The sequence below is a fragment of the Dermacentor silvarum genome, chromosome 2, assembly GCF_013339745.2.
Source record: "Dermacentor silvarum isolate Dsil-2018 chromosome 2, BIME_Dsil_1.4, whole genome shotgun sequence".
In the NCBI taxonomy this organism is placed as follows: domain Eukaryota; kingdom Metazoa; phylum Arthropoda; class Arachnida; order Ixodida; family Ixodidae; genus Dermacentor; species Dermacentor silvarum.
This window is the reverse complement of record NC_051155.1, coordinates 245026202-245053510: the sequence shown is the minus strand read 5'-3', so window position 1 is coordinate 245053510 and position 27309 is coordinate 245026202. Positions and strand designations below refer to the sequence as shown.

The 27309-nt window shown below is 48.3% G+C and overlaps 1 protein-coding gene across 1 annotated transcript in view; it reads right to left on the bottom strand.

Moving 5' to 3' along the window:
• Positions 1 to 27309, bottom strand: part of LOC119443023 (tensin-1-like) — a 283272-nt gene that overhangs the window by 131522 nt on the left and 124441 nt on the right. The window contains 2 exon segments of the mRNA XM_037708140.2: positions 18431 to 18468; positions 22301 to 22424. Coding sequence (XP_037564068.1) covers positions 18431 to 18468; positions 22301 to 22424 — 162 coding nt within the window.

Here is a 27309-nt window from a genome sequence, read left to right as displayed (position 1 = left end):
TCTTTCAAACGAAACGTCTATGTAAATTCAACCGCTATCACGTTTCATGAATATGAGAAATTCACAAATGTTCATATTAAGAAACCGCTGAACTAACCTCACTTGAATAAGCTGCATTGAAAAAAAAAAAAAAGAAACAGTGATCGACTGCTGTAGAATCTTTATATGGGTGCTGAAATACGTTAGAAATTTTGAGTAAGTTACATATTTACAATTTTAATATTCAATATTTATAATTTGGATATTAAAGCACCGTATTGTTTACCAAATACCTCCATAACGCATTCACATACCGCTGTCCAGTCAGACTTACCTGTTGGCAGACCCTTTAAAAGAGCCGAATTTGATACGTCACACATTATTATATATAACACACCGGCATTCGTGCCTGTAGCATTTGTGTAGTCATTGGCCGAGATAGAAATGCATTAAAGCTTTAATCCAAGATATTGATTTTTTTTTTCGTTTTAAACTTCCTATCTGTAGAAATTTCTATGACCACGATAGCTACCGTTGTAATGGAATTATGGTACTGACAACTTCCAATGTTTTTGAAATCTCGTATATGCATTGTTACATGGCATTGTTACATGGCATTGTTACTGGGCCAGCCATGTAATGCGTAGGATGGATGACCGGTGGACCGTTAGAGTTACAGAATGGATACCAAAAGAAGGGAAGCGCAGTCGAGGACGGCAGAAAACTAGGTGGGGTGATTAAGTTAGGAAATTTGCAGGCGCAAGTTGGAATCGATGAGCTAGCGCAAGACAGGGGTAATTGCAAATCGCAGGGAGGAACCTTCGTCCTGCAGTGGACATAAATATAGGCTGATGATGATATGCATTGTTAAGTTTTTATAAATATACTGAGTGCCTAAATCAAAGCGCGTGCTTTCAAAGGAACGGTTCTATTGAGTGTAAGTCCCATAGCGTCTTCGTGCCTCAGTCGTGTTAGCTGGAATCATGTTAGCTGGAACTCATTTTCATATAAAGTATTTTTTGTTTTATTTTGTTTTCTGTTCAAGGTGGCCAGACAACACTTGTAAAACGAACCCTTTCATTCCTTAATTACGTCAAGTATCACCGAAATATCATTCCATACATTTCACCTTCGTTTTCAAGGCCTGCGAGCAGGCGTCAGTCACATGATATTTAGAGGTTAACGCGAAGTTAAACAGTTCTTTATAAATCGCAGGCCTGTATAGGAGAAAATGCTTAATGTCGAAGCTCTCTGAGAATCGTTGTTACTTTCAATAATATTGTCTGAAAAGTATGGGGTAAAACAGTAATAAAAAGACACCACTACATTTAACTTGGTGTTTGTTCAGACAAGCAAATTTAGAGACATTGGTGGCCACTTAGAATGTTCATTGGAAGCAGGGCTGCGCTTTAAATGACAAACAATAAAAGTGATGAAAACAATCACTGGTAAAGAAAGCGAAACGGGGAGGGCGTTTTTGACTTTTGCAGACGCGTGTACGTCGCATATAATACCGTGTACGGCGCCGCCAAACCTGTACTACATCACCGCGTGCAAAGCGCACGTTTCGTGCAGTATTCTTAAATGTTTGAAAAAAATTGATATCAATCTGCAATTTACTCCCAGTAACGTGATCAACTTCGCCTGTGGTGTGTGGCACGTGCCCCCTGAATTATATCAGCCCGCCGCCGCGCACCAACAAATGTGATGTCCGTTCATTGAGCGAGCTGCTTGTTCACGCAGAATCACTTACCACACGTTGGGGTGATCGATTTACATGACACCATGTTCGCAAGCATTCCGCTAGCGCACGAGGGCATAATTGCGAGAGGCGCTGTACTAGAAGCACCAACACCAACAGCTCGAGGGCAGAGTGTACGACATCGAAGCCCGAGGCTGCGACTGGGAATTCGTTCGAGACTGTTACGAAAATACGTTCCCGCTTTCTGTCGCCGCGCTGGTAATTACACGCAGCGAACGACGTGCACTCAGCCTCTGCTGCAGCAACAGTTCATCAAGCAGTGGAAGGCGAGCGGCTGCGACACGCCTAGTTCCGTACACGGCTATGGAACCTGCGGCTACAGCGTATAGGCACACAAGACTTCCAGCATGAGGCAATATTCATTCCGAGACTTGCTTTGAGCTGCCGCGTCGAGCTTCGGCGCCCTTCCGACAGCATCCATAACCGCTTAATAGACACGGCACAGGGGCGTTTCACGGACTATAGCGGAGCATACAACTGCCGCTCGAGGGCTGGCGAGAAGATTACTACTACACCACGGTTGAACGCGTTTCGCGGAACGCGCAGTTCAAATAGTCGGCAATAACGGCATCGCAGCTAACAAGTCCATTACACGCCGGAGCAACGGTCGGAGGCGTTCGCTTGTGGAAGGCGCGCAGGGTTCGTAACCAGAAGTATATAAAAAATAACACATCCGTTGCTATCTATCCACGACAAGTGCTGCACGCTTTCCGGAACGCCCTTCGGGTTAATGGACCGTGAGAAGTCACGCATGCGATCGTAAATTCCTTTTCGGGCCTTCATTAATTACTTCTTATGAGCACGCGCATCGGCGACCGTTTGATTTAGGTTTCAGCGGCCGTGCTTGGCGCATGGCAACCGGGTGGCACGCAAAGAGGAGTCAAAGCAATAAACGTTTGGCGAAATAGTACAAGCACACAACGTATTCACGAGATTCACGAGGCCCCCTGCAGCTGCGCGGCAGGCAATCTACGAGAGCTCATTGCCCCCCCCCCCCCCCCTCCTCCCTTTCCCTCAGTCACAGTAGTAGTTCCTCGGCCCCCGCGGTGTCTATCGAAATACCCCGCAAACCATTAACTAGACCTTCTCATCATATAATTCCCAACGATCACCGACAATCGAAATGACAGAGCTGACAAACATAGATATATGACTAAGTTTTCGTTAGCGGGTTCACTCAGCTGAACAGAACTGCAAACGAGTAGCACGTTCCGCATATACTTTTCTTCTTTATTTTTGTGAAAAAGGGTGCAACAGCATTTCAACGCGAGGCGTGATCATCATGCGCAACGTCATCGTGCGAACTTGCAAGTCGGAACTTGCTGATCGGCCTGCAATGGTAATGTATGTGCAATGGTGCCGGTCAGGGTCGCACGTTAGGGCTACAATGCGCTATAAACATCGCTACATAAGCAAAAACGTTGATTCCGTCTCTTCAGGAAGCTGCGGCTCAGTCTTGCTAGGAAAAAAATTCATCAGCGGAAGCAAATCGGAAGCTCGAAGCGCCTACTGCGTCATTATTAGCACTCAGTCAGGCCGATGATTTGTATACACAAACGAAGCCTGTGGGTGACGCCTCTCCGCTATGCACAAACATCCGGCATGACTACTAAAACGTGGCGCGCATGAAAATTGTTGCCGCGTCTTTCTTACACCACTATACGATCCGAGCAAAAAGCCTTCGACAAATAGATTTCGCTGGGGGATCAGTTGGAGAGGTTGGAAGCACGTGAGTGCCTGTTAGTCCATTTATTCAACTGTATATAGGCTACCACGCTATGATCATCGAGTGATAAAAATTACAAAAAAAAGTACTGACTAAGATAAAAAATGAAAAAGAATGAAATGGTGGGTCACGTGATGTCGCATATATAAGCGCGAAATCGAAAAACAACCAATCAAATGAAATTTCGAACTCATGCGCACTAAGTACAAAGTAAAATAAATTAAATAAAGTAAATAAAGATAAAATAAAAATTAACGTTCGAACGTACATACATTATCAGTACTCTGAAACAACGTTGCACGAAAAGAAATATTGCTTGGAGAAGGCCACGGTCCAAACAAAAAAAAAGTCCCTATAGATTGCACAGGACCACACCCGTTGTTCAAATCTCAACATACGATTATCGTCTTTGCTGGGAATCAAGCGGGCAAGTTAACAACAGCACGTATGATACTTCCTCATCTGGTTCACCACAAGCACACGATGCTGAATCTCCAGCATCTCATTAAACCATGTTTCTCTCTATCTCTCTCTCACACGATACTGATTCAGCGCGTCCTATTTTATGTAGCAGCTTGAAAGGTGAAGGCCGCACCTAGCCTAAATCGATCAAACGAGGTTTCTACGTCTCTTGGTATCTCGTTAAGTTAACAGAAAGTCTTGCTGAACTATTACCCAATACAATACACCTGTCGATCTACGCCGACGATATTTGTCTTTGGTCTTCTGCGGTGACTCGTCTTCAAGTGCGCGCAAGAATTCAGCGGGCAGCCACCCTAACTTGTTCGTATCTCCGAAAACAAGGCCTTACTATGTCCATCGAAAAATGTGCGCTCATTGCCTTTACGCGCAAACCCATGACACCGTACCCTGTTTCTCTCAATGGCCAGGCTATTACATACCAGAAGTCTCACCGCTTCTTAGGTGTGATTATTGACAGGAACCTTTCATGGAGCCCCCACTGCATCTACCTGAAGCGGAGACTAATTTCAATTATACATATAATGAGGTTCCTGTGTGGAAAAACTTGGGAAACGTCGGTACGGTCCATGCTGCAGCTGTACAGAACACTGTTTCTGGGCTTTTTACGATACAGCTTGCCGGTTTTGGCGAACACATGCAAAACAAATATTCGTACCCTCCAAAGTTTGCAAGGCCAGGCTCTGCGGACATGTCTTGGACTTCCACGATGCGCCTCGACTCATGCAACAATCGTGATTGCTAGAGACTACTTGATTCCAACATACATCACGGTTGACAACCTCAGAGCACACATTCGACACCTGTGTCGCGTACCCAGTCATCACATTGCTGTTTTGCCGGCACAAAGACCTCAGGCCTCGTTTTCGAAACTTGTTGCGACACATCAAGGCTGCCTTCCATCGGGATTTACACCAGCAGCAAGACCACTGTCACCCCCGTGGTGTCTACGGCAGCCACAAGTACACCTCACGATTCCTGGAATTACGAACAAGCTCAGTCATTCGACGGTAGCTCTACGACAGTTGACATTGTCATTGCTGAACGATGCATATGAGTTAAGAACGCAGGTTTACACCGATGGATCTGTCTCAGCCACCAGCTCCACAGGCGCTTTTATCATGCCGACCTTACAAGTCACAAGGAAGTTCAAAGTGTCCCACATAACGACTTCTACGGCAACAGAACTTGCCGCTCTACGCGCTGCAGTTAATTACATCGTAGAAACACCACCTCGAAAGTGGGTCATTTTTTGTGACTCCAAGGCAGCCCTTCAGAGTCTGCAGTCAGCATTACGACGCAAGACACATGAACAACTGGTGTTTGAGACCAGAGAGGTTCTCCATCAAGCCCTCATGAACGGACATGACATCACCTTTTAATGGCTGCTGGGGCACTGTGGCATCGTCGGTAATGACCTTGCCGATGATGCCGCCCGGTCAGCCCATAAGGAAACCCTGACTGCGGCGTCTCTTTTATGTAGCAGCTTGAAAGGTGAAGGCCGCACCTAGCCTAAATCGATCAAACGAGGTTTCTACGTCTCTTGGTATCTCGTTAAGTTAACAGAAAGTCTGAATTTTAGTGTTCGACCCCGAATTAGATGGGAGCGGAATGCAAGAACGCTCGTGCACTTTATTAGCGTTAGGTCACGTTATGGAACCCCTAGTGGTCAAAATTAATACTCAGTCCACCATTACGGTGTGCCACATTTCATCGTGGTTTTGGCACGTAATACCCCAGAATTATTTTTTTACGAATGCAGTGTCCCGTTTGTTTATCAATAAACTAGTGACTTTTCTGGAGCAAGCGCTGTTCAAGTTTGATGACGTCACGAGGAGCTAGCGCGGGAACTTCAAACGCACCTTTAATTGGTTCTTGCGACTTTACTGGCTCACCATAAAAACCAACGTTTCTGCCTGTTCTAGGAGAGTATTTTAACCAAATCCAATTTAACTTAACACTTATTCATTGTCTTCTTAAACCCACTGTCAGGGCAACCACGAATCTAGAAAACAGAAGAATAAGAGCCGACATGAGCGACGCATGCCGAACGAAAACATCCGTTTATTAAAAAAAATTAAATTATGGGGTTTTACGTGCCAGAACCACGATCTGATTATGAGGCACGCAGTAGGGAGGGACTCCGGAATAATTTGGACCACCTGGGGTTCTTTAACGTGCACCTAAATCTAAGTACAGGGGTGTATTTCGCATTTCGCCCCCCATCGAAATGTGGCCGCCGTGGCCGGGATTTGATCCCGGGACCTCGCGCTTAAGCAGCTCAACACCATAGCCACTAAGCAACCACGGCGGGTTACATCTGTTTCCCACACTTCACTACATAGGATCGAAGATTGCGCGCAGCCTCGCACCGCGTCATCCGTTTCGCTTAGCCCACTGTCCGCGCTGGAATGCGCTGAGAAAACAGAATCCGCGCCGCGTGAGATATGCCAGCTGCGGCCGCAACAACGACGCGTTATCAAGGCCCCGGACGGAGTCAAGGATGTTATATATAGAGCCCGCACGCGCAGCAGAGTGGCCAGCCAGCGCGCGCACGCTTTGTCGTCGCAAGAGCCGAGTCCCGCAGGACAGCGCGCGCGCCCTAGCTGTCTCGAGAGAAACCCCCTCGCGTCAGGCTATGTGATAAATGTGATGGCCTATTTTGTCGACGCAGGACCGCCTTCGCATATTAGGCGACAGGCGTAAACAAGTAGCCGGCCGCCAGATCGCATGCACACTCGACGGCCACCCTCGCGCGCGCCGCGGACTTCGCGTAGAAAAAATACTCTCGTTATTATTTATGGCCTTGGAACACTCCGACTAGTTGATCCGCTACCGGTCACGTGCTGCGCTCGAGTCGCATTATAATTAGGCGTGGTTAATGCTTGCTTAGCGCAGTCACATTCTGCAGCCGCTTAAATTAAGGACAGCGCGATCGCTGGATTAAAACATCACACGCACGCGCCAAACGTGAGCTTCCTCGAGCAAGCTTCCACGCAATACAATTATAATGACAGGCTGGGAGATGGATTGATATGCGCCGTTGTTTCCTCGAGGACAAATGTGAGGTGGCCGCAATTCTTTTATAGTTGCGCACGCCGTAGATGCCCTCAGGCAGTCTTATCGGACGGAGTTTGTCCTGGTTACAGCGCGCACGGTTAATCTGTACTTTTTTCTTTTTTTTTGGTAACCCTGCATATGCTGCAGCGAATACAACATCAGTTGAATCACGTTTTTTTTCTTGCACTTTTTTCGCCATCTAAGTTTGTTGAATGAAACACTACATAATTAAATTAATAGCCGCGTTCAGTTATTTCAAAGCCGGCATGTCTCAGTCGAAAGAGGTATGGGAGTAAAGGAGAGAGGAGGGACAGCGTGGGAATCAGGGCCCGAAGTCACAAAAACTTATTACGATAGAATGTTTCGTAAGAAAGAATTTTAGCCAATCCGGATGCCAGACATATCATTAGTGAAGGCGGTCAGCCAATGGCAAAGCTAACTCACGAAAGAAAAGCTTTGTGAATCTGGCCCCAGCAGCCGATCCCGAGGATGTCATCGAGAGCTCCTCTCAAATAGATGAGTCAACAGACTCGCCAAATCATAACCTTAGCAGCACAATGCCTTCAAAGCTAATCAAAGGAGAAACTGATGACGAGCAGGTAGACACAAAAGACAAACAAAAGAGCGAGGCTCTTTTGTGTCTATTCTCTATCATTCTGTATAATCAATTCTTCATTAAGAAAACTATATTCTTAGAAGTTCGAACAGGCCGCTCTCAGACGATAGAAGCGTGGTAAGCCAGGAAAAATGAAAACGAATAAAGACCGAAGTGGGCGCAGCCTAAAGTTATATTCCCGCACCAGCTCCCCATGACGTCAGCGCTTTTGGTAGTGTCTGCTCGGCGTTATTTACTTGTTTAGAAAGAAAAAGCTAATTTATATATGAAAGTACAAACAAGATCTCAGTCGCTCTTGTATGCTCTTCTTGCATACACGTGAAATACCGCGAAAATCATGACGCCAAACCGCGACGTCATCGTCAACGCACTTTGAACGCGCAAGTCAAGATTGAAATGTTTCGCCTTCATTTTCTCCGCTACGGCCGCCGGAGTAACTCAGTCCTCTTTGCTACTAGGCACAACGTCGAGCGTGCAATTCCGATGAGGGAAGAATGCAAGAACTCTGGCCTGTCAACCTTTTCGTTTGCGTTAACGATGGTGGGATGGTCGAAATAAATCCGGGGCCCCCCACCTACGGCGCCCCATACATCCCGCGCAGTGCAGGTTCGGGACGATTACGCATCTTCTGTGTGACTGTCCTCGTTTCAGCACATTTTGACAGCCGTCCTCGTACAGAAAACAGCATTCTTGGACCGTGGCACCAGACGACGTGAGCGCGAGTTGCTCTAATAGCACCAGCGTGTTTTTTTTTCTTGTTTTTTTTTATCATCGGGAGTGAATAAAAAACAACTGTAGTCGTTGTCTATTGACTTCCTCGTGTCTGTGCGAACAAATTGTCTTCATATCTTCTCTTTTTTTCCTCCTGCTTCTCTTTTTTTATATTCTTTCCCCCAGTGCACAGTAGCCATCCGAAAAGTTACTCCGGTTATTCTCTCTGCCTTTCATCCCTTATTTTACATCTCTCTCGGGACGAGAAACGCCATGTTTTAATTTCCTCCTTTAATTATCTGTCTTTTCCCTTCCAATAAACGCACGGAAAATTTTAACAGATAGATCAATCAGCATAAAACGACTTACTGTTCCTCTTTAGTGTCCGTTCAAATGTTTTGCAGCTGGCAGGCTGGGGTAACATACTCTTTGGCCACTTTCCTGTATCTCCTAAAGTGAAATGGTTGGCTGCTTCGGTTGCAATAATGCGCATTTTAGTAACTTGTCAGAACTGTACAAATAATGGGGTTACTATGTACCTTCTACATAGTTATCCGCGCAACTCCAATTTCACTGTATTACAGTAATGCCCGACACAGCACAGCACCTAGTTCAAGTGCATAGCTCAGTTCAAACGCAAATCAACCATGAAGGCTCACAGGTGGGCGTGCCGATATACGACACTGATGATTACAGCGAGCCATCGATAGTTGCACTTAACTACGAAATCTGGCAAAATCATGTCAGCCTTTTGCATGCAATCGGCCCGTCAGCAGCTGTCCAAGTAGCCTTCCTTGAGTTACGGGACGTTCGTGCAGTACTATTGACGGTGCGGTCTCCCTCTCTTTCTCCCCCCCCCCCCTCTCTCTATTTTTTCGGCGAAATTTGTTGGCACTCTGGAGGAAATGCGCCTCCGAGTACTTCAAAGCAAGAGAAACACCAACACTCGCGAAAAAAATGTGGCGCACCCCATTCCGGATCAGCAGTGGGCGACAAGTCGTGGGCGACCGACGACAAACTGCAGACGCCGCGTGAGCCCCGTTGTTATCGAGGCCGAGTAACCGATGATATCTAACGGCGTGCATGGGCGCGCTGCCAGCACAGTTCGAAGAGCAGCAGCGCGCATCGGGACTCTGCTGCTCCTGGAAAGATGTTTTGCTCCACACTCTGTTTGTTTATATTCTGGCCAATGACGCAAGTAAAGCTGCGGCGTCCCTCTCTAAGCCGCCCAGCTGACGCAATCACCGAAGCCAATTGAGGAGCATTACTCGCGGCCGCACCATAAACATGTCAACGCCTCGTAATAAAAATGTCCATGTTCCAAAGACTATAACTATACAGTACATAAGTTCGCATGTCACGATAGAAAAACAAAAGACCCCTTATTTTAGCGAAGCGCTCTTGGAAGATAATCGTCAGGTTCTATAGCGCAGAGGGAACGACCACAAAAAGATTGACAAGACGACACTCAGAGCACTCTGTGTGTCGTCTTGTCAATATTTTTGTGGTCGTTCCCTCGGCACTATACAACCCCACGATCATGAACCAACAAGCCCAAATTTCCACTATTCAGTAAGTGAGTTCATCTCATATACTAATGGGATGGGTGAAAAACAGGAGAGCGTACACAAAGCAAATACGACAATCTGACCAGCGCCGAAACTGTGAATTAATTTCGATTGAGTACAGCCCCACTTGTGTTTTCCTTAAATTTGCACCGCCAATCAAAAAAGAAAGAAGAGGGAGAGAGAACGAGCGCCATTCAGCGACTCCTATCGCAAAATGATTTTGTTAGGTTCATTTGACTCTCTAGAAACTGCTTATTTGAACAAAAGAAATTGATGATGAATAGAATGCAAACACCGATCATTGGTGGTCCCTCCGCGGCTCAGTTGATTATCCTAACGTCTTTTTTCTACAATCGTGTATATGACTATTTTGGACGTTTCTCAGAAAAGTACAAGGCACGTTGTTGTGTATAGTAGTGCCCAGTGACACCTACGGCGCGCCACGAGTCCTTGAAGCTCAAAGAGAACGTTTTGAGACCCACCGGCCCAAAGCCGAGGCCCTGTCCCGCGCGTCCGAGCCTTAAACACAACAGGCGCCCGAGTAGGTTTGCCACGGCAGATCAGCGAGTTGGAGCCGAAGAAAAACAAGGAGGCCGCTTAAACAAGAAACCACTGCGGCGAAGCCCCAATACCACATTTGCCAAGACCAACAGGCACAGTCGGTGCCACCTAAAATAGCGGCTCACGAACGTTGTGGATACGGCGTGGCGCTCAAGGACTCCGAAAACGGCGTAATACGCTGACTCAAGCGGTTATGCACTCAGCAACCGTGGGCGTCTCTCAACTGACGATGCCGTCAGCCCGCAGAGGATGCCTTGTTGATGGTCCGATACGGGTGCGTGGCCTAGTAACGCGAGACCGCTCGTCTTTCGCCACGCAACTGCAGCGGAACATTTACGCGAAGGGTCAGCGAGTATAAAGAAACAACAGGGTAACGACCGGTTGTGCCTGGCCGCGCTCAACTTACATACTACAGGCAAAAAAGAAAGAACACTAGTGGCATAGCCGCATGATCAGCATAGCGCTATAACGAACGATGAAATCTGTGCAGTGATGCGCATATCACGTTCGAACAAGCCTCGCTGAACGCTTCTCTAAAGGTGGTGCATAATTTCATCCCGACTTCTGCGCGCGTTTTCCACCTCACGTATTCTTCTTTTTATGGGCCCTCGATCCATCCGCAGCAGCCCTCACGAGCTAGACAGCGCGCGTGATGCTGCCACGAGTCAGCGAACACGCATCGACGAAAAAGGCTGCAACCAGTGGTGGGTCGAACAGGACCCAGCCTTCATCGAGGCTCACTGCCGATTAAAGGCCGCAGAAACCCACGTTACCTCTACGGCAGCGGCCACGTGACGTGTTTGAGCAGGTCGCAGAGGCGACGAAGAAAGCAAGAGAGTCGAAATGAAAAAACATAGAGAAGGAGAAAACGGGAGAAACGACGACAGGCAAGGTCTCCCCCTCCTTACCGCGGCCTCGTAGTATACGCTCACGGAATTCAGAGCAGCTCCGCGTCGTCGTCCGACACACAGTGACACAAGACACCGCCGCCGTTTGCCGCCATCGCGGTGATGGCGCGGAGGGAAGGGGGGAGACGCCTGAAGGGAACCAGTGACAGCGCAGATCACAGGGCGCCGAGGAGGAAGCGGAAGCGATGAACGCACAAACAGGAAGAAGGAGACCCCCTTGGATATATGCCGAAATAATAAAGAGGCGAAGGACACCGCAGAAACAGAGGAGGACGCACCAGTCCGCGCGAATGCTCGGCGGCGCAGCCGAGCCGCAAGGAAGAATGACCCAGTATGTGTGTGAGTGATCCCGTCGTCGGCGTGGCTGACGGTGACGGCCGCTGACGTCTCGCACGCGTGACGAATGGAGCCCGCAGATGACTCGGCGCGGTAGTTTCATATGCGACGCGATCCTCCTCTCCCTCGCGCGCGTGCTCTTCGAGGTCGTCGTGCGGAGAAGACCACCTGAAGGGTGCTCTCTACATGGGAACTAAGCGGCACACGTATCCTATGCAGTTTTGAGAGCCGTAACCTAAAGTGCGCACCGGCTAGACACACCCCTCAGCTGAGCTTAGTCAGTGCATGGGTATCAGTAACGCTTCCAGGAGTTTCCTGTTGAGCTATAATTTCGTCAACATTCAGCGTCTGCTAGCAGGCACTGCGGTAAAGCGTTGTTTCTTAAGCAACTCCTCACCACAGAGGCCATCGAGATGCCGTCAGTGGAGCGCATTAATTAATTTAAGCGGAGTACGGCGCTGACCTCCATTCGGCGCGCAAACTCGGCGCATCGGAAATGAGTACAGCACAGATCGCTACTCTGCGGGCATGCCATTTTCAAAACTCACACCAAAGAGGTATATATCGGTATATGGTATATATACGATGTACCGATATCGGTATCGGTATATACAGGGTGTTTCAGCGAACACTTAAAAAATTCTTAAAGGTTGCTTGTGGCAGATAGCACAATTTTAGTTCATGAGCTGGCCTACTCGAAGAGGCGGACATTGCAGTTGGTTTCTTAACAAAACGTCGCTTTATGCATTGAAGCACAAAATTAACTGGAACGCCAATGCATTTTTCCGCAAAGTTCGGGAATTAATATCTTGAAACTGGTGTCATCCTGAGAATTAATTCCAAGTGGATCCGCCGTGCGAACTCCACGGCTACAATTTGTAAATTGCAATATGGGCCATCAGGTAATTAGTTAAAAACTTAATTAGTGAATTTTTGTTGATTAGTCGATTATGCATTTCAATTTTTTGCGCAAGTGTCCGCTGCTTCGAGTAGACCAGCTCATTAACTAGAATTGGGCTATCTGCCACAGGCAACCTTAAATAAATTTTGAAAGTGCTCGCTGAAACACCCTGTATACAATATATATGTATATGGTATGTATATCCCATATATCCTAAATGTAGCCGATTCAAGCGTTCCAACAGTTTCAATTTCGCGTTACGGAGTAATCAAAATGTCAAATGGCTTAAATGTTCTGAAATTTCCAAATTTCCCCATATCTTTTGTACAGTACGACAGCGTAAATAAGAAAGCTGGTCTCAACATATACTTTTTTTTCTTTGGCTTCAATAAATATTGGTGAAACAAGTTCGGCGCTTGCATAAGGAGAGCGTTTCGACGTTTCATGCGCACTCATAATTAGGATTGTACGAGCCATACAGCTTCCTCTTAAGATGATATCTGCGCAGAAAATAGGCAAGTGAGGCTGGGTGGATGGAGTGATGCAAGGAACAAGTGGGAATTGTACAGGCCTTAAATATATTACATCGTCGAGAAAAGCGCTCCAGAACACATCAGTGAAATAAAAAGGCGGTGTCTACATATATACACAACTACATTCACACAAATGTTCGGAAAAGTCGAAAACACGGAGCACATGACCACCGTGTCCCGTATCTGTCAGCTCAACTCTTCTTCTCACCGCCCCCTCCCCGTGCCCTCTTCTCCGTTCCCCGATGGCATAGCGTCCTACATCTGCACACACAGCTGGATATCTGTAAAATGTTCCAGGAAGCGAAATGCTGTCGCTAGCGCAAGATCTAAGAAGAATAGGTGTAATCAGCACGCCCAGATTGATCAAGTGACGCATGCCACGACAAAACGGGTGCTAACGAAAGCCGCCGGCTAGCTAATTCAAGTAGAATCAAGCCGAGAAATTAATGCTAAGTAGACGAGTAAATCGCACGGCTCACCCTAGACGTCGGCGAGCCCTGCCTCCCGCTCACGACGAACTTGAGCATCCGTGTGTGTGTCTGTGAGTGCGCGCACCGCCGGGAAAAACCGGGCAACTCCGAGCAGCACGAAACTAGCGCACAGCAGCAGCCCCGCGTGCGGCACCCGAGAAGAGAGGACCGGGGCCCGGAACCCCGGCTTGGAGGGGGCGGCTCGCGCTCTCTCGCCGCCCAAAAGGTTAAAAATACAGAGAGAGTTGGCGGTAAGGTGTGTGTGTGTGGGGGGGGGGGGGGGGGGGGGGGGGACTCAGAAAGAAGAGATGCCCCACCAGCAAAACGAGTGAGTAAGGGCGAAAAGTGAGAGAGGAGGTGGTTAAAAAGAAAAGTGAATGGGAGAGCACAGGGGGAGAGTGCGAAACAAAGCCGTGCAGAGAAGCAAGAGCCGAGGCGTGATATGGAAGAGTGCGTGAGAGTGAGGGATGGGCGCGAGTTGGGGAGACGGGGCCGAAAAGAAATAGAGCGAGCACACAGACGGACCGCACAAAAGTCCCGCCGCGGTTTGGCGGCGTGAACACAGGCGCTGCACTATAATTCCACAAACGGGCGGGGGTGACGAAGGGGATATGAAGGTTGTCGAGCGCTGCTAGCGCTCAACGTTAACGGCGCAGAGAAAAAAAAATGACGATAGAGAGGCTGTCGAGGCGCTCGCTCCGGCACCCCCGCCTTTATTATTATTGGTCCGACCATTTTCCCTGTTTAGGCGAGCCAAGATATGAGTGGTGCTCTCTGTTTTTTATCGCTCTCTGTCGGAGCTGTCAGATTTCATATAAACGCAGTCGGTGTATATATGCGATGATCAAATGCTTCAAACTAGCAATAATGTTGCCCGTAGAGGAACAGCAAAGAGAGAGTGAGTGTGCTTAGGCTACGTAAGTGTACAAACAAATCAAGGACTGGAGTCAGGCTTGAAAAGGCTGTAACTTGGCATCGCAGAAGATGGAAAAGAAGAGGGGCACGCGACGAAAGGATGCGCCAGGATGTTCTGTGCCGAACACTAGCATAATGCTGGAGTATATAATCCGCACGAGGGATATAAGGAAGCTCTCCGGCAGCTAGGAACAAAGATCTGCGCAAGGAAAGAGAGAGAGAGCGGAGGAAGAGAAAAACAAATGAGGAAGAGGGCTGCGAGATGACTTCGCGTCCAAAGGTGTTCATCTCCCGGCCCGACAACCAAGAGCAGCAGCCCTTCGCCACCTTCTCCGCCCGTGCCAAAGGGAAAGAGGCCACAGCCCGAGCTTCGGGCCCCGGTGGTGCGAGAGAAAGCCGAGCGGGGTTTTCCCCCTTTCCCTCTTGCGCCACTTCCTCGAGTTCCAGCCGTGTCTCACACACAGCGTCGGGCTGCGCCGGCTGTGCCCAAAATAAAAGCGCTGGGTTCCCAGTCGTCAAGGGAAATCTCGATGGGAGAGGAGGGGTGGTTGGAGGAGGGCGCTTTTGAAGAACACCCAAGCCAACGAGAGCAAAACTATAAGAAGTCAGAGGGGGAGAACATTTAAAAACGCACCGTTCCCAGTGAGCGAGAGAGACAAAAACAAATGCGCAGGAGTAGGCTGCAGGAAAGATGAAGCCAAAAGGCTCTCCTCTCAGGAGGTTGGGGCAGAACAAGGCGATCTCTTGCATGTGGAAAGAGGTCGTGATTCAGTTTCGCGTTGGTGAGGGCGCACGTCCGCCCCGGAGACACCCGCGACAGCGAAACACCGGCCTGGACGAGGAGAACGAAGGGCGCACGCTGCTCCGCTAATTCACAAATGCCCGCGTTTCATTCACAGCTCGCGGCGGCCCGCCATTCTCCCGCGGAATGCAAGCGTACTTCACGAGGACCGTAGAATCACCAACGCCAAACGTGGCCAGCCCGTGCAGAGCATACGTACCATTCCTGGGCGAATCTCGTGCTCTTGTAACGCGTTACTTTTGCGCTACTATACTTCGATCATACTCAATTACTTCGCAGTAACATTCTTCTGAACTGGCATTTAACGTTTCTTGTTCTCTAGGTAAGCGGAGCAATAGGGGTTTCACGATTAGCAGCCATAGTATAGTACCTATACTGCTTCTTTAAATACACCCTACTTTAAGTTCAACAGCCCTTTTACAGATCAAAGTATGGTATTTATGTCTACAGGTTTGGTGGTGGGAAGAAGAGGAAACGAAGTCCGAGAAAAAAGAAAAAATAGTCCCGTCTACAAATTTGCCGTTCATCCATAAATGAAGCATTCGGTACCGACAGATTAGGCGACGAAACTGTATTTACAAAATTCATCCTCGGGACCATGAACGGTCATATCAACGGGGATATAGAAACGAACGTGGTCGAGGCGGCAAGCGACCGTATGGCCAGATGTGTAGTTCTCCAGCTTCTGTAGTTCATTTGCCTAGCAGCTAACTACAGCTTTCTCTCAGATTTCTCTTGCACCCTGTGTTCGCATTTACCTCGACAGTATTGTTCAGACTGCGCTTTCGACCGCGCAGCGTTATAACGAGGTCCAGCTGTTCTAGCACCTTCCAGGCCCGCTCCAAAAACGTTCGGCTCCCGTTTCCGGGTTCAATCGTATACGGCCGCGGTCGCCACACTTTTAATGCTGAGGGGGCTTCCCGTCGCGGCTCCAATTATAGCACCTCTGTCAAATGCCGAACTCAGCACGTGCTCTAGTGGCGGCAGGCAGGTTGAAAAAATCTACCATTCGCGCTGTTGCTTTAAACGAAAATACGTTGTCTTTTTTCTTTCTCCTTTTTTTTAGATAAGAGAACAAAATAAAGACTTAAGACAAGCGCTATACCTACTACGGGGTCTATAAAAAACACTGTAAGCTGAGAAGTGCAGCGGATGTCACTGTCAACATCGAAATTTGTCACGCACTGCGTCGAGGAAGCCAGAACTTCGTCGCTAACAGGGAGACAACGGCCTCCGTTTGACGGACGCGGCTAAAATAGCCACGGATGAAGGAGACACCCTGACGAGCGTATGAGCGATGTGCCCTAATGCTTCAGGTTGCAGGTGTTTACGCATCAACGGGGCGTACTGCAAGCTTCGGCGGACGTAGTGACGACACGGTATACATCTCCCCGTCGACAATGACAACGGAATATTCCCTGTGTTAAGGAAGGAAATTGTCCTTATATTTTAGAACGTATACCACTCGCCAGAGCAGAGATTCTCGCTGCAGCAACGGAAACTGCTGTTATACAGTCTCACATCCCACAGTCACGCATTTGCGCACCAACCGTAAACTGCGTCTGACGTCTCTTCGTGACGAGAAATCAATTTCCTGTTAGATGTCTACAAGACTGCCGCCTGTTGCTGCAGACAAGCGCTTCTAGCGGGAAAGAATCACATGAACAGTATGCAACGAATAGTTCGGAAAACAACAACTACAACAACAAAACGTGAAGGTATATATCGAAGTACACCGCTGATTGTGCACCTAATCCCAGAGGAAGCTCGTGCATTACTGAAGAAAATTTGCTTCATAGTCTGCCCTCAAGGACCTTGACGCCACGATTCGCATCATAGCTCTACATTTCGTCTGTAACGTGCTAAACGACTACATACGCACGGAGCCAAGCCTGACGGGTATACGCAGCCTACGAATATAAGGCAAGGGGATTTCGTAACACTCAAATATAGATTTTGTACAACCTTTTGTCAAAACATCAGCTGCTGCTCCGGCGTGACGGGAACTGTCATCAAGTACATGTTGAACTTTTCGTGATCCAATCCTCAAGACTCCGGATTTGCAGAACGAATGTCATTATTATGCTCTCTTGAGCTCTGAAGGAATAAAAGTGTTACAGGAGTTGTCCCGCTATATGGTCTGGAGACAGTGCTCGTCACTCGAGCACAAGCCATTATTTTTTTGTTAATAAACTGCACACGCTTGTGCACAGCGCGGAGCCTGAAAGGTGTGCACGCGCACGCCGAGGTATTTGTTGATAGTTAACTACTGTCTGGCAACTCACGTCTCACCTCATACGCGGCGCTTCTTGCGGGTGGAGCCATGACCCACCCACTGTTTGAACACGCAACATAGGGATACGCAAATTCACTTCATACTGTTCCTGCGCGTACTACGACAGGCATCAGATTTTATTTCCGCTTTATTAGTGGCGGTCCGGCGGAGCAATTGCCGGCAGCTTTAGCAAGGCTAGGTCCGCCTGCAGCAAGCCGCACTGCTCCTCTTTTAGCCGGCGACATAGACGAATGCCGACACTATCGTAATGTATCGGGTTCGGTCAATACTACAGATAAGATAAATAAGAATATTGAAATGATGAAACATGCTTTCTGATATGCGTCCATCGATCGGAGCAAATCCTCTACTAAATCCTCTATCATTCTAGCGGGTAACCTAGAATATACGTAGGTGGCATGCGTTACTTCAATGAAAGACACGTTATACGAAGTTGCATGGCTTAGTCATAGGACGCCATGGCAACAGCTCTAGGCTGCCGTCACTGACAAGAATGAAAACAAAAAAAAAAAAGGTGCCCATGAAAGAAGTGTTGCTATGCGACCACGTCCGCAACAAGCCCGGTGTAGCTACGCAGTGTGTGTGAGAAAAAAAAAAAAAAAACAGTGCACGTTGTAAGGGGAAAACAAAATAATCCCGCAAGCACTACGTTTTCAGCTAAGGACCCGGGAAAGCTTCTTCGCAAACGCGAGAACAACAAAGAACGCAGTAATGCGAAAAGGCGAGAGTAAGAAAACACTACAAAAAAAAAAAAAATGAAACGTGCAGCAGTGAGGAAAGGTCGTGAGGTGGGCATCCATTCTCACCTTGGGCTCGCAGTGGAGGTGGCAGCAGTATTTGCAGGCTGCGGAGAGAAGAGAAAAAAAAAGAAAAAGCAGTCAGGAAAGCCGAGGGTCAACGTCTTGCCGCTCTGGCGCTAAGAAAAGACAGAAAGCGCGCGCCACGACCGCGTTCCTTCCCGCCGCTCGCGTCGCTGCGGCGGGCGACGTTTCTCATTTCTCAAGGCGGATGCACGCAACGCGAGGGTACACAAGCACGCGTCTTTGTCTCCGCAACGTCAAGACCATAAAGTACGGTATATCCCACAAACCCTGTCTCCGCATATTTCGCAACGCCACCGCCGTCTCGACAGTACAGCACGTGCACTGGCGGTCGAGGGTGGTCAAGTCGCGTAACGGGAAGGGCGACTCGAAGTATTAGGGAAGGCTCGCACACGTGTAACAGAAAACATGCAAGCGGAAGACTAAGCAACTGTGGGCAGCAGCACCAATCACCGACGATCACGATACTCCCTAATGCGAAATTTGAGCGCAGCTCTATATATGCATGTTTTCATTTGGCGATATATTGGCGGGCGCGGACAATCTGCCTCGTGCGGCACGTTGCAAACGGAGCTAAGTGTGTCGTCGCGACTGCTTCGCTAATCTGGAGATCGCGAGAGCCAGCGCGTGGGTGACGTGTGGACGCAGTTCACAGCAGCCGCCGCCGACAGACCTACAAGCCAACGCGCGCTACTCTGGCGCCACCTCGTAGCCATCGTCGCCGCACTACGTTTTTCTTCTCACGCTTTCGCTATACCCTCCTCTTGTGGATTTTTATGTAGCAAAGAGGCGACTTACTGGCACTAAAGTGTCGATCAGCATACAGGGTTCATATTTATATATCATATAAGCATGCTTGCTGGTACGTGCATTCGGCGCACATACAACCATCGTTATAACATAACATGCAACCGCATCTACAAATATATCCGCCAAACAGATACATCAGTAACAGCCACGCCAAACCCGGTTAGGTAGGCAAAGAAAGTTTCGCTTTGGAAGCTGACAAGAAATCTCGGCACCCTTGCCACGTTGTTTTCATTCTCTCGCGGCGCGGTATACAATGGTACAACGCTTTATTCGAGTACGTTTCTACAATGAAAAGGTTATGAACGTGTTCTTTCTCTTATATTTCTTTGTTTATTTCATGATCAACACCACAGACCCTCACTCCTGCTTAGACCACTGAGCCATCGTCTTTCATCTGCAACGAGGAAAGGCAGAGACGCACGTGAATCTATTCGGTCTTTGGGAAGGGAGGCGATCTTTACAGTATACGTGCCACATGGGTACGCGCTGCGCATGGGCTCCTCCCACTCGTGAACATCAACTTCAGTATAACCTCCAAATAGATATTTTACAATAAATCAACGTGTCACTAGCACATTGAAATGAACGTGTCATTATTCATTGGTCTGCGGCCGCCAACGCAGCATCCACCTAACAGCCCGCCCCTCGGCAGAAACCCTCCCTGTCAGGCTTGTGGTAAAGCATGAGAAAAAACAACATGCACTGCGGAAGTCAAAGTGGAAAATGATATGCCGGTTTACAGCAGTACAGCTTCCGTTGGTGGCGTCACGTAGGCGTCAATAGGGTATAGCCACGGGAGAGCGGGCACCGGCGGCACCTATACTGTAAAGATCACTTTCCCTTTGGGAGCTTCCCCTATTCGACATCGTCATAGGGATGTCTGCGCAACCGTTGATAAATTTCTATTTCATTCAATTCGCTCAATTCTTAGAACATTACGTTATTTTACTTGTCCTTTGATCGTATCAAAGTCTTTCCCAGGTGTTTCTTGTTATAATTATCTTTCTAATCCCATCTGACTCTTGGCCACTCCCACGTAGTAGGCGTGAGCCATATTAGAGGAACACCGAACCGAACCAAACCAAACTAAAACACGATAAACCATAACTTGCTTAAACAACGACTGCACCGCTTCAGCAATAGAAGATAAAAGAAAATTATACTTATTGGCTAGGCAAACTGATTTGTGCCGATGGTATGGGAACACAATTACGGTAAACAAGATTGTGTAGAACAGGCAGAAAATGAAAGTGCAGAAATGAGCCCCGTGACCACGAAAACAAGAGCCCTCTTTGCCTTCGTCCAGTTAGTTTGGCAACGGCTGAGTGCGAGCGGGACGCCTCTGAGCAGACACTTCTGTGGGCGAGACTTGGAACAGGTTCAAGGATGCGCCTCTAACCATCAGCAGCCGGAAATGTCTAGAGAACTTACGGTTACCGCTATGCAAGAAAACAAGGTGCTTTATTTTTTCACCGAAGCAGAGTATGTTTCATCATAGAAAGACCTCAAGTTGGCCGACACTGCATAGTCTGCAATAGCTAAGCAAGAATGAAAAACGGACCACAAAGAAATGGATGAGGATATGTCCGTGGCACCAGTGCAGATATTATGCAAATCGGCGACAAATGAGTAGCCTAATGTAATGCAAAAAACTTGCAATTATTATTAAGAACATCTGTCATAAATTCCGCGCTCGTTTTTAATCACTCATTTATTGTGTCATTTCTCCTCTCAAGATCTAAAAATAAATGCGTCGAGGAGGCTTGGGTCGTGAGACCAATAATTCAGTTTTCTACTCTCGTGCATTCAAGTACTCGTGCACCAAGCTCCTCACTGCAGATACGACATCCCACCAGACACATCCAGTGCAAAAGCAAATCTACCATGTAGGCATTGTCTGGATCCGCTCTCATCGAAATATAGCACTTACTGCTACATGGCAGTTGTGAGCATAGCACTTACTAAATCACTAAAAGCATCGCTTTATTTAGTTTTTTTTTAATCTGCCTTCTAGGTCCATGCTCGTGTACTTCCTCCGCTCACCATTTGAAGATGCGCCGGGGGATCTCTCTAGATTTCTATAAACAGCTCCCATCGTATTTCCCTCCATTGGCCTCACACCGCTCTCGTGCGTTACATCCTCACTGTATACGGTGCCCCTGCTTAGCCTCTGAAATTTGCCACAAAGTTTTGCTTCAAACTTCATCGTCTAGAGCGAGTTGTGGATGCGAACGCAAATGTGAAACTGATAGTGAAACCACAGCTTCGCGAAAACAGCGAGAATGGGTGCCGCAGGCAGAGGAGCTTCGCCCGACGAGCAGAGGAGATGCGGCGAAGGCTGAACGGGGGCTGGAGCCACGAGTGCGACGCCGTGGCTGGCGCCGCGTGTACGCGCCGAGTGAGCCCAGCTGCTCGACCTCTTCAGGCCACCCTGCCACCGCACATGAAGCGCCGCACCATCGCGGACACCCAGAATAGACGAGCTCCTCGCAGCCAGCAGTGCCCCGTTCGCCACCGTGCGCCTATTTTCTATCTGAACACAGGCTGGGCTCCGCCGCACGAGCGCGTGTGCGCTGCGCACACGTGGGCCATGCAAACGGCTGCCACCGAGACTGTGCGTGCCCGACGTGGAAACACTTGCGTACCAACTCGTTCTAGACAACAAAGCTGCTCGAAGCATCGAGCCATGACATCACGTTAGTGGGTCGACGGCTCTAATGCGAAGCGCACGGTGTCGGAACACAACGCCGAAGTTTCATGAACATAATCACTATCAGAAGACATTCTTAAGAAAGCAAATTGGGTTAAAAGGATACTGGAAGCAAAAAAAAAAAAACGAGAACATAATTAGGCCAGCGGACCCATTTTGAGCACTTCAGCTTGCCGAGCATAAATAAAGCTACTGAACACAAATTTATCATAGAGATTGCTTCTGTTTTTATAAAATATTGGGAGGAAAGGAATATATATATATATATATATATATATATATATATTCTGTTTTTATAAAATATTGGGAGGAAAGAAATATATATGTATACACGCCTCTGCAGGATGCCCCCTGGTCCCTGAGCGGTTGCTGGCAGAGATCGCAGCGCTGTGTCTTGCGGAACTGTTTGTTGCGGAAGGCGTGCCGAGCCTCCCCGCCGCCGACGTCCACGCCGCGTACCTGCACAGAAAGCAACAGACATTGGGAGATCAGAAAAAAAGAAGAAGCAAAACGCAAAAATTTAGGCAGCTCTCAAGCACTGTATAGGAGTCAATGTTATGAGAAGCGTTTTGCAAGCAGCTCGCTTTCCTGCACCGCTCCGGTTTCTGCAAAGCGTTACCAAGTGGACTCACGTTTCTCTGTACGTTAAGCAATGTTGCGCGTGACGCGAGCGTTTGAGTCACTACAGCAACAAAAAAGACGGCGACGGCGACAATGTCAGCATGACGGCAATGGCGTGACGACTGATGTTTTTGTATCCCGGCGAAGAAACGTAACAACCTGTTTCGTTGCGACTTGGGCCGGTCCTGAATGCGGTGCAGCTCAACCCAGCGTCTGAAAACACTACGTGTAGTAACCACGAGGGAAGAATATCAGAAAATGGCTCTTCGTGTGGCTATTTTATTATTTAACATGGTGGTGTAGTTGGGGCGAGGAAGAGGCGGCTGATAGCAAAGGCTTCTCTCCTGAGTACGTTTCAGGTGTGTGCTCGATTAGCGTCCGACATAGAGGTCACGCTTGTCACAATCACGACAGTTGTGCAAAACTTAATTGTGGTTAGAACGACAAAAAGTCGAGATGCATTGGGGTGAAGCCCCCCCCCCCCCCCCATACACTATATAGTGTCCATCAGCGACATTCTGTAAGCTTCCAGTTTCATTATTTCCTGTCCCCAATTTTCTTTTAACCGTGACCATCGAAAACTGCCGCCATAGCCCTCTCACTAAACGTCATCATCCCCCCCCCCCCCCCCCCCCCCCCTTCCGCCTCCAGCTCTCATCCTTCTATTCCGTCCACGCAGCGTTGGGTAGCAATCCGGATGCCGTGCTCATTAACCTCCATATGGCCGCTCCAAAGACGCTCTGATTAATGTATCTCTCGCTGATGAAAAACGCTTTGGAATAGTGAAGAAGACAGTCGTCTTGTTTTAGTTTTCTTCCATTTTCTTTTGTTTAAATTTTGCGTTCTTCGCGATAAGATAATCTGTAGGAAAATATAATTAGGAGTACAATATTCGCTCCTTGAATTCATGTTTTCACGCAAGCGACTTCAGCGTTTTGCGTGCTCGTCGAGTACAGGATACGAAAGTGCTACGAGGATTCAATAACTTATTTGGAAAGATGCAGCGCAAGCAACGCTTGCCAATAAACTATGAACTTAAGTGCCCATCTACGTTGCACTGACTTTGCATGCTTAACGGGTGGTGGTGGGCAGTGTTAACTCTTCGCAATTATAACCTCAGTGCCAAACTTCCGTTTCTTAATATAGTTCTTAACCATTCCTTCGTTTAGAAGATTAGCTCACAATAGTTATAATTCATACGTTGTTATCGTTGCCACCCAAAGTATCGCCAACCGAAACCAACCGAAGCATTGCTTGGTAGCCTTATTGACATAAAAGAATTATGTTCCTAATTCGCAGCACAGTAACAAGGATTCTTTGTTCCTAATTGCCCACTGAAGTACTTCGCATCCCTTCTTGCCCTCTTTGTCCGCAGAAAGAAAATGAGAAACCACCCCCAGTTATATGCACCTCCACGAAGGAAGCGAGATAGTGAAGAGAAGTGGATTGGTCTTGCTGTACCTCGACTAATAAAAATCCGCAGGAACAGACCAACAGACAGACAACAAAGAGAAGAATTTTACTGATCGAAGTGGGCCCAAAAACGCGATATGCTTGAGAGATATAAGTAAGAACAAAGCCGCGCAGTAAGTGCTAAATTTCCTTTTAGGGTTGTTAGAATGAAAACGCACTGTGCACTTTCGGTGAGTGGAGACAAGGCACTGCCATGTAAAAGTGGGACGGAAGATTTTCATATTTTCTGTATTCTGTAAGCAGAAGCTCCTCGGTGTCTTGGCGAATACGCATGCATATAGCTCGGCGAGATAACGAGAAAGAGGAATAAAAGGAACGGACAGGGAGGTTAACCAGATCAGGATATCGGGTTTGCGACCTTGCAATGGGAAAAGGGAAAAATGGGGCGAATAAAAGGTATAGAGCAAGAGTGTGTACATCCCCCGACGAGCACATCAGAGTGACGGAACAGAAAAAAAAAAAAATACCGCTGAACCCATCTCACGAAGACTGTCCACGAGTACAAGCACATCACTTTGAGCCGACGTAATAGTGTGCCGGTCGTTTAAAAGCAAACGGATAAAGTCCATTAATGACCACCATACAAAAATAGCTGGCGCCTCATCAGCAGGAGCAGGAGATGGAAAGAAGCAGCGGATCTTCAGGCGGCTCAAAAGGCATGCGCAAGTCCGTGTCCATACGCAGGAAAGCCGCGATTACTGTTAAAGAAAACGGAGGGAGTGAAAACCAAACGGCCACCCGGAAAGAAAGAAAGAAAGAAAAAAAAAAAAACGGGTAACGGGGAGTGTCCTGAGAAATGGCCGGTCCGGGATCGACGTGTCCCACGCACGAACAGACAGCTCAGGCGCAACTGCAGGAAGCGTCGATCCTTCCTCGCAGTCGGCGGCGGCGCAGAAGGGTTGCGCTGCGCTCGCGGTGGCCAGCCAGACGGGGCACGCACAACACGAGGCCCAGCGCGCATGCTAATCAGTCCACGCGGGCAGGGCGCAGCAGAAGCCGCACGCACACACGGAGGCCCCGCCGCATGTTGGCAGCCGGCAAGCGAGCGAGCACTCGCTCCGGCATGCACGCCGGGTATAGCCGAGGTCGCGCAGGATGAAACCAATCGGCCTCAAGGACCCCCACCTTCTTTGAACAGTCTCGTGGCGGCATGCATTCGCCGGAACGAAGCGCGGCCTGAGCAGAACCACCGGTTCGCAGCCTGCCCAACACACCTTCGGCTTATTAAAGCGGACTTACGGGTTCGTGAAGTAAACATATAAAGAGATATAAAACCCCACGCGCACGAAGGTATACCTGAAACTAAAGTAATATACAATGGTCTCTCTTCGCTTTCGCATCTGACTTGTATACTGTTGAGAGCTTAAAGAATGTACACCATGTGCCGGGGAAGCTCGGCGACTGTGGTTCACCTCTCTCTCTCTTCTCTCTCACTATCTTATCTATTCATTCATTCATTTATTTATTTACGACAAATTAGGAAGCAAGAGGTCGGAGATTTTCTATGGCCCAATAGCCGATGGGCAGCACTGAGACAATTCGCAAAATATAATTGACAACAAAAAACATTGCATAGCATCCGTGTTCCGAAAGGGCGGACAGAAAATAAGAACACCCATTTGCTGACGGCGGTCCGAAGCCACTTAATAACGGTGTTTCTCATAAATTTAGCATCGTATTCTGATGTCGATAACTCCTCGGCGATACCTTCCCTTGTTGAGTGACGTGGAGTCCAGCACGATGCCTCTTTGGATAGACGGGCATTGTGGCCGCTGGCTAAGCAATAAGCATTTCCCGAGAAATTCCCGAGAGCAATCGATCCACCATACGATTGTTGATGCAGCTTTTTCTCATGTAAAAAATGGGCATTCAAACAAATAAATCAAGTTTTAATGCTCCAGCAGCTAACTTTACATTGCTTCATTGCACCACACTGAGGTATCGCATCAGAAAAAACACAGAAATACTGACGAACAACAAATGGCGGCCCAGCCTATACGCGAATTCACGACAGAAAGCAGCGCTTAGCATGTGGATGCCTGCATCACCGCTTGTAACAAGTTGATTTCGCTTATCCGCGTTTAGCATTCTTTCACGTCTTAAAGATTACACATATTGGGATGTGGGATGTGAAGAACTATCGGTCATTTCAAAGCAGTAGCGCACTTTAGAAACAGCATCGAACACGTCATCATGTCGCGCTACTAACGTGCGACCTGAGGCTGTCGTCCAGCGTAAGTCATGACGATTCGAAAGCACAGCATGCGCACTCTCAAGAAGGAAGCGATGGAATAAACGCTATAACTAATAAAACAACCTGTATAGTGGCTCTCTACGAGCGACCTGGGCGGACGGCGAAAAGAGCAAGAACAGATACGGAGAGCGGATCCACAACAAGTGTTGCTAATTCAAGCAGCATCATTCACGGCGCCCACAACGAGTAGCACAGTGTAGCGAGCTGCCGTACAAAACCACTCCACAAGCCACGATCACAAGCAAAAAAGAATAAAACGAATAAGGCAAGTTGGAAGGGCAGGTCGGATGTTTCGTATCACCGTGTATCTTTAACCGATTGAGGCATGTTCCTGCGCTCTTGAAAGATACTGCAGCGCGGTGTCGTCGTGGAGTTTGCTGTCGGCCCCATTAGCGTGCCCTCCAAGTTTATCTGATAAATTGCGGGTCATTTGCATAATGAACAATGGGCTTAATTGCACAATCCGCGCTGAGTGCGCGCACAACAAGGTTAAGAAGGAATGGCACGCACAGCGTGTTCAGAAAAAGAAAAAAAAAAGCGGCCAGTGATGCGGGGCGCAAACACACCACTGCGAATTAGGAAAGCGGGAGCAATCAAGGTAAACGCGACGGCACGACGGAGGAGGGGTGGCATTTAATCGGCCGGTGGTAAATCGAGCCCCCCGCGAGAACAATCGGTGTGGGTATGTACCGGCTTGGCGGACACCACACGCACAGGGCGTCCGGTGCCGCGCCGCTCAGATGACGCAATGCAAGCGCGCGACGATTAGAATAATTAAGTACCGAGTCGTAATGAGCCAGAGAATCAGATGAGAGTGCAAAAAAAAAAGCGGAAATAAAAATAAAAAAAACAGCGCGACGGCGTTCCAGTGCTTTCCCATAGCCATTCCCGGTGGGTGGTCTCCCGCGCGCCCGTGCCAAACGACCTTCTATATACGCCGCTCCGGTTTGTGTAGACACCGTATAGAATTCGACTTATTATAAGATAGTGTCGCTG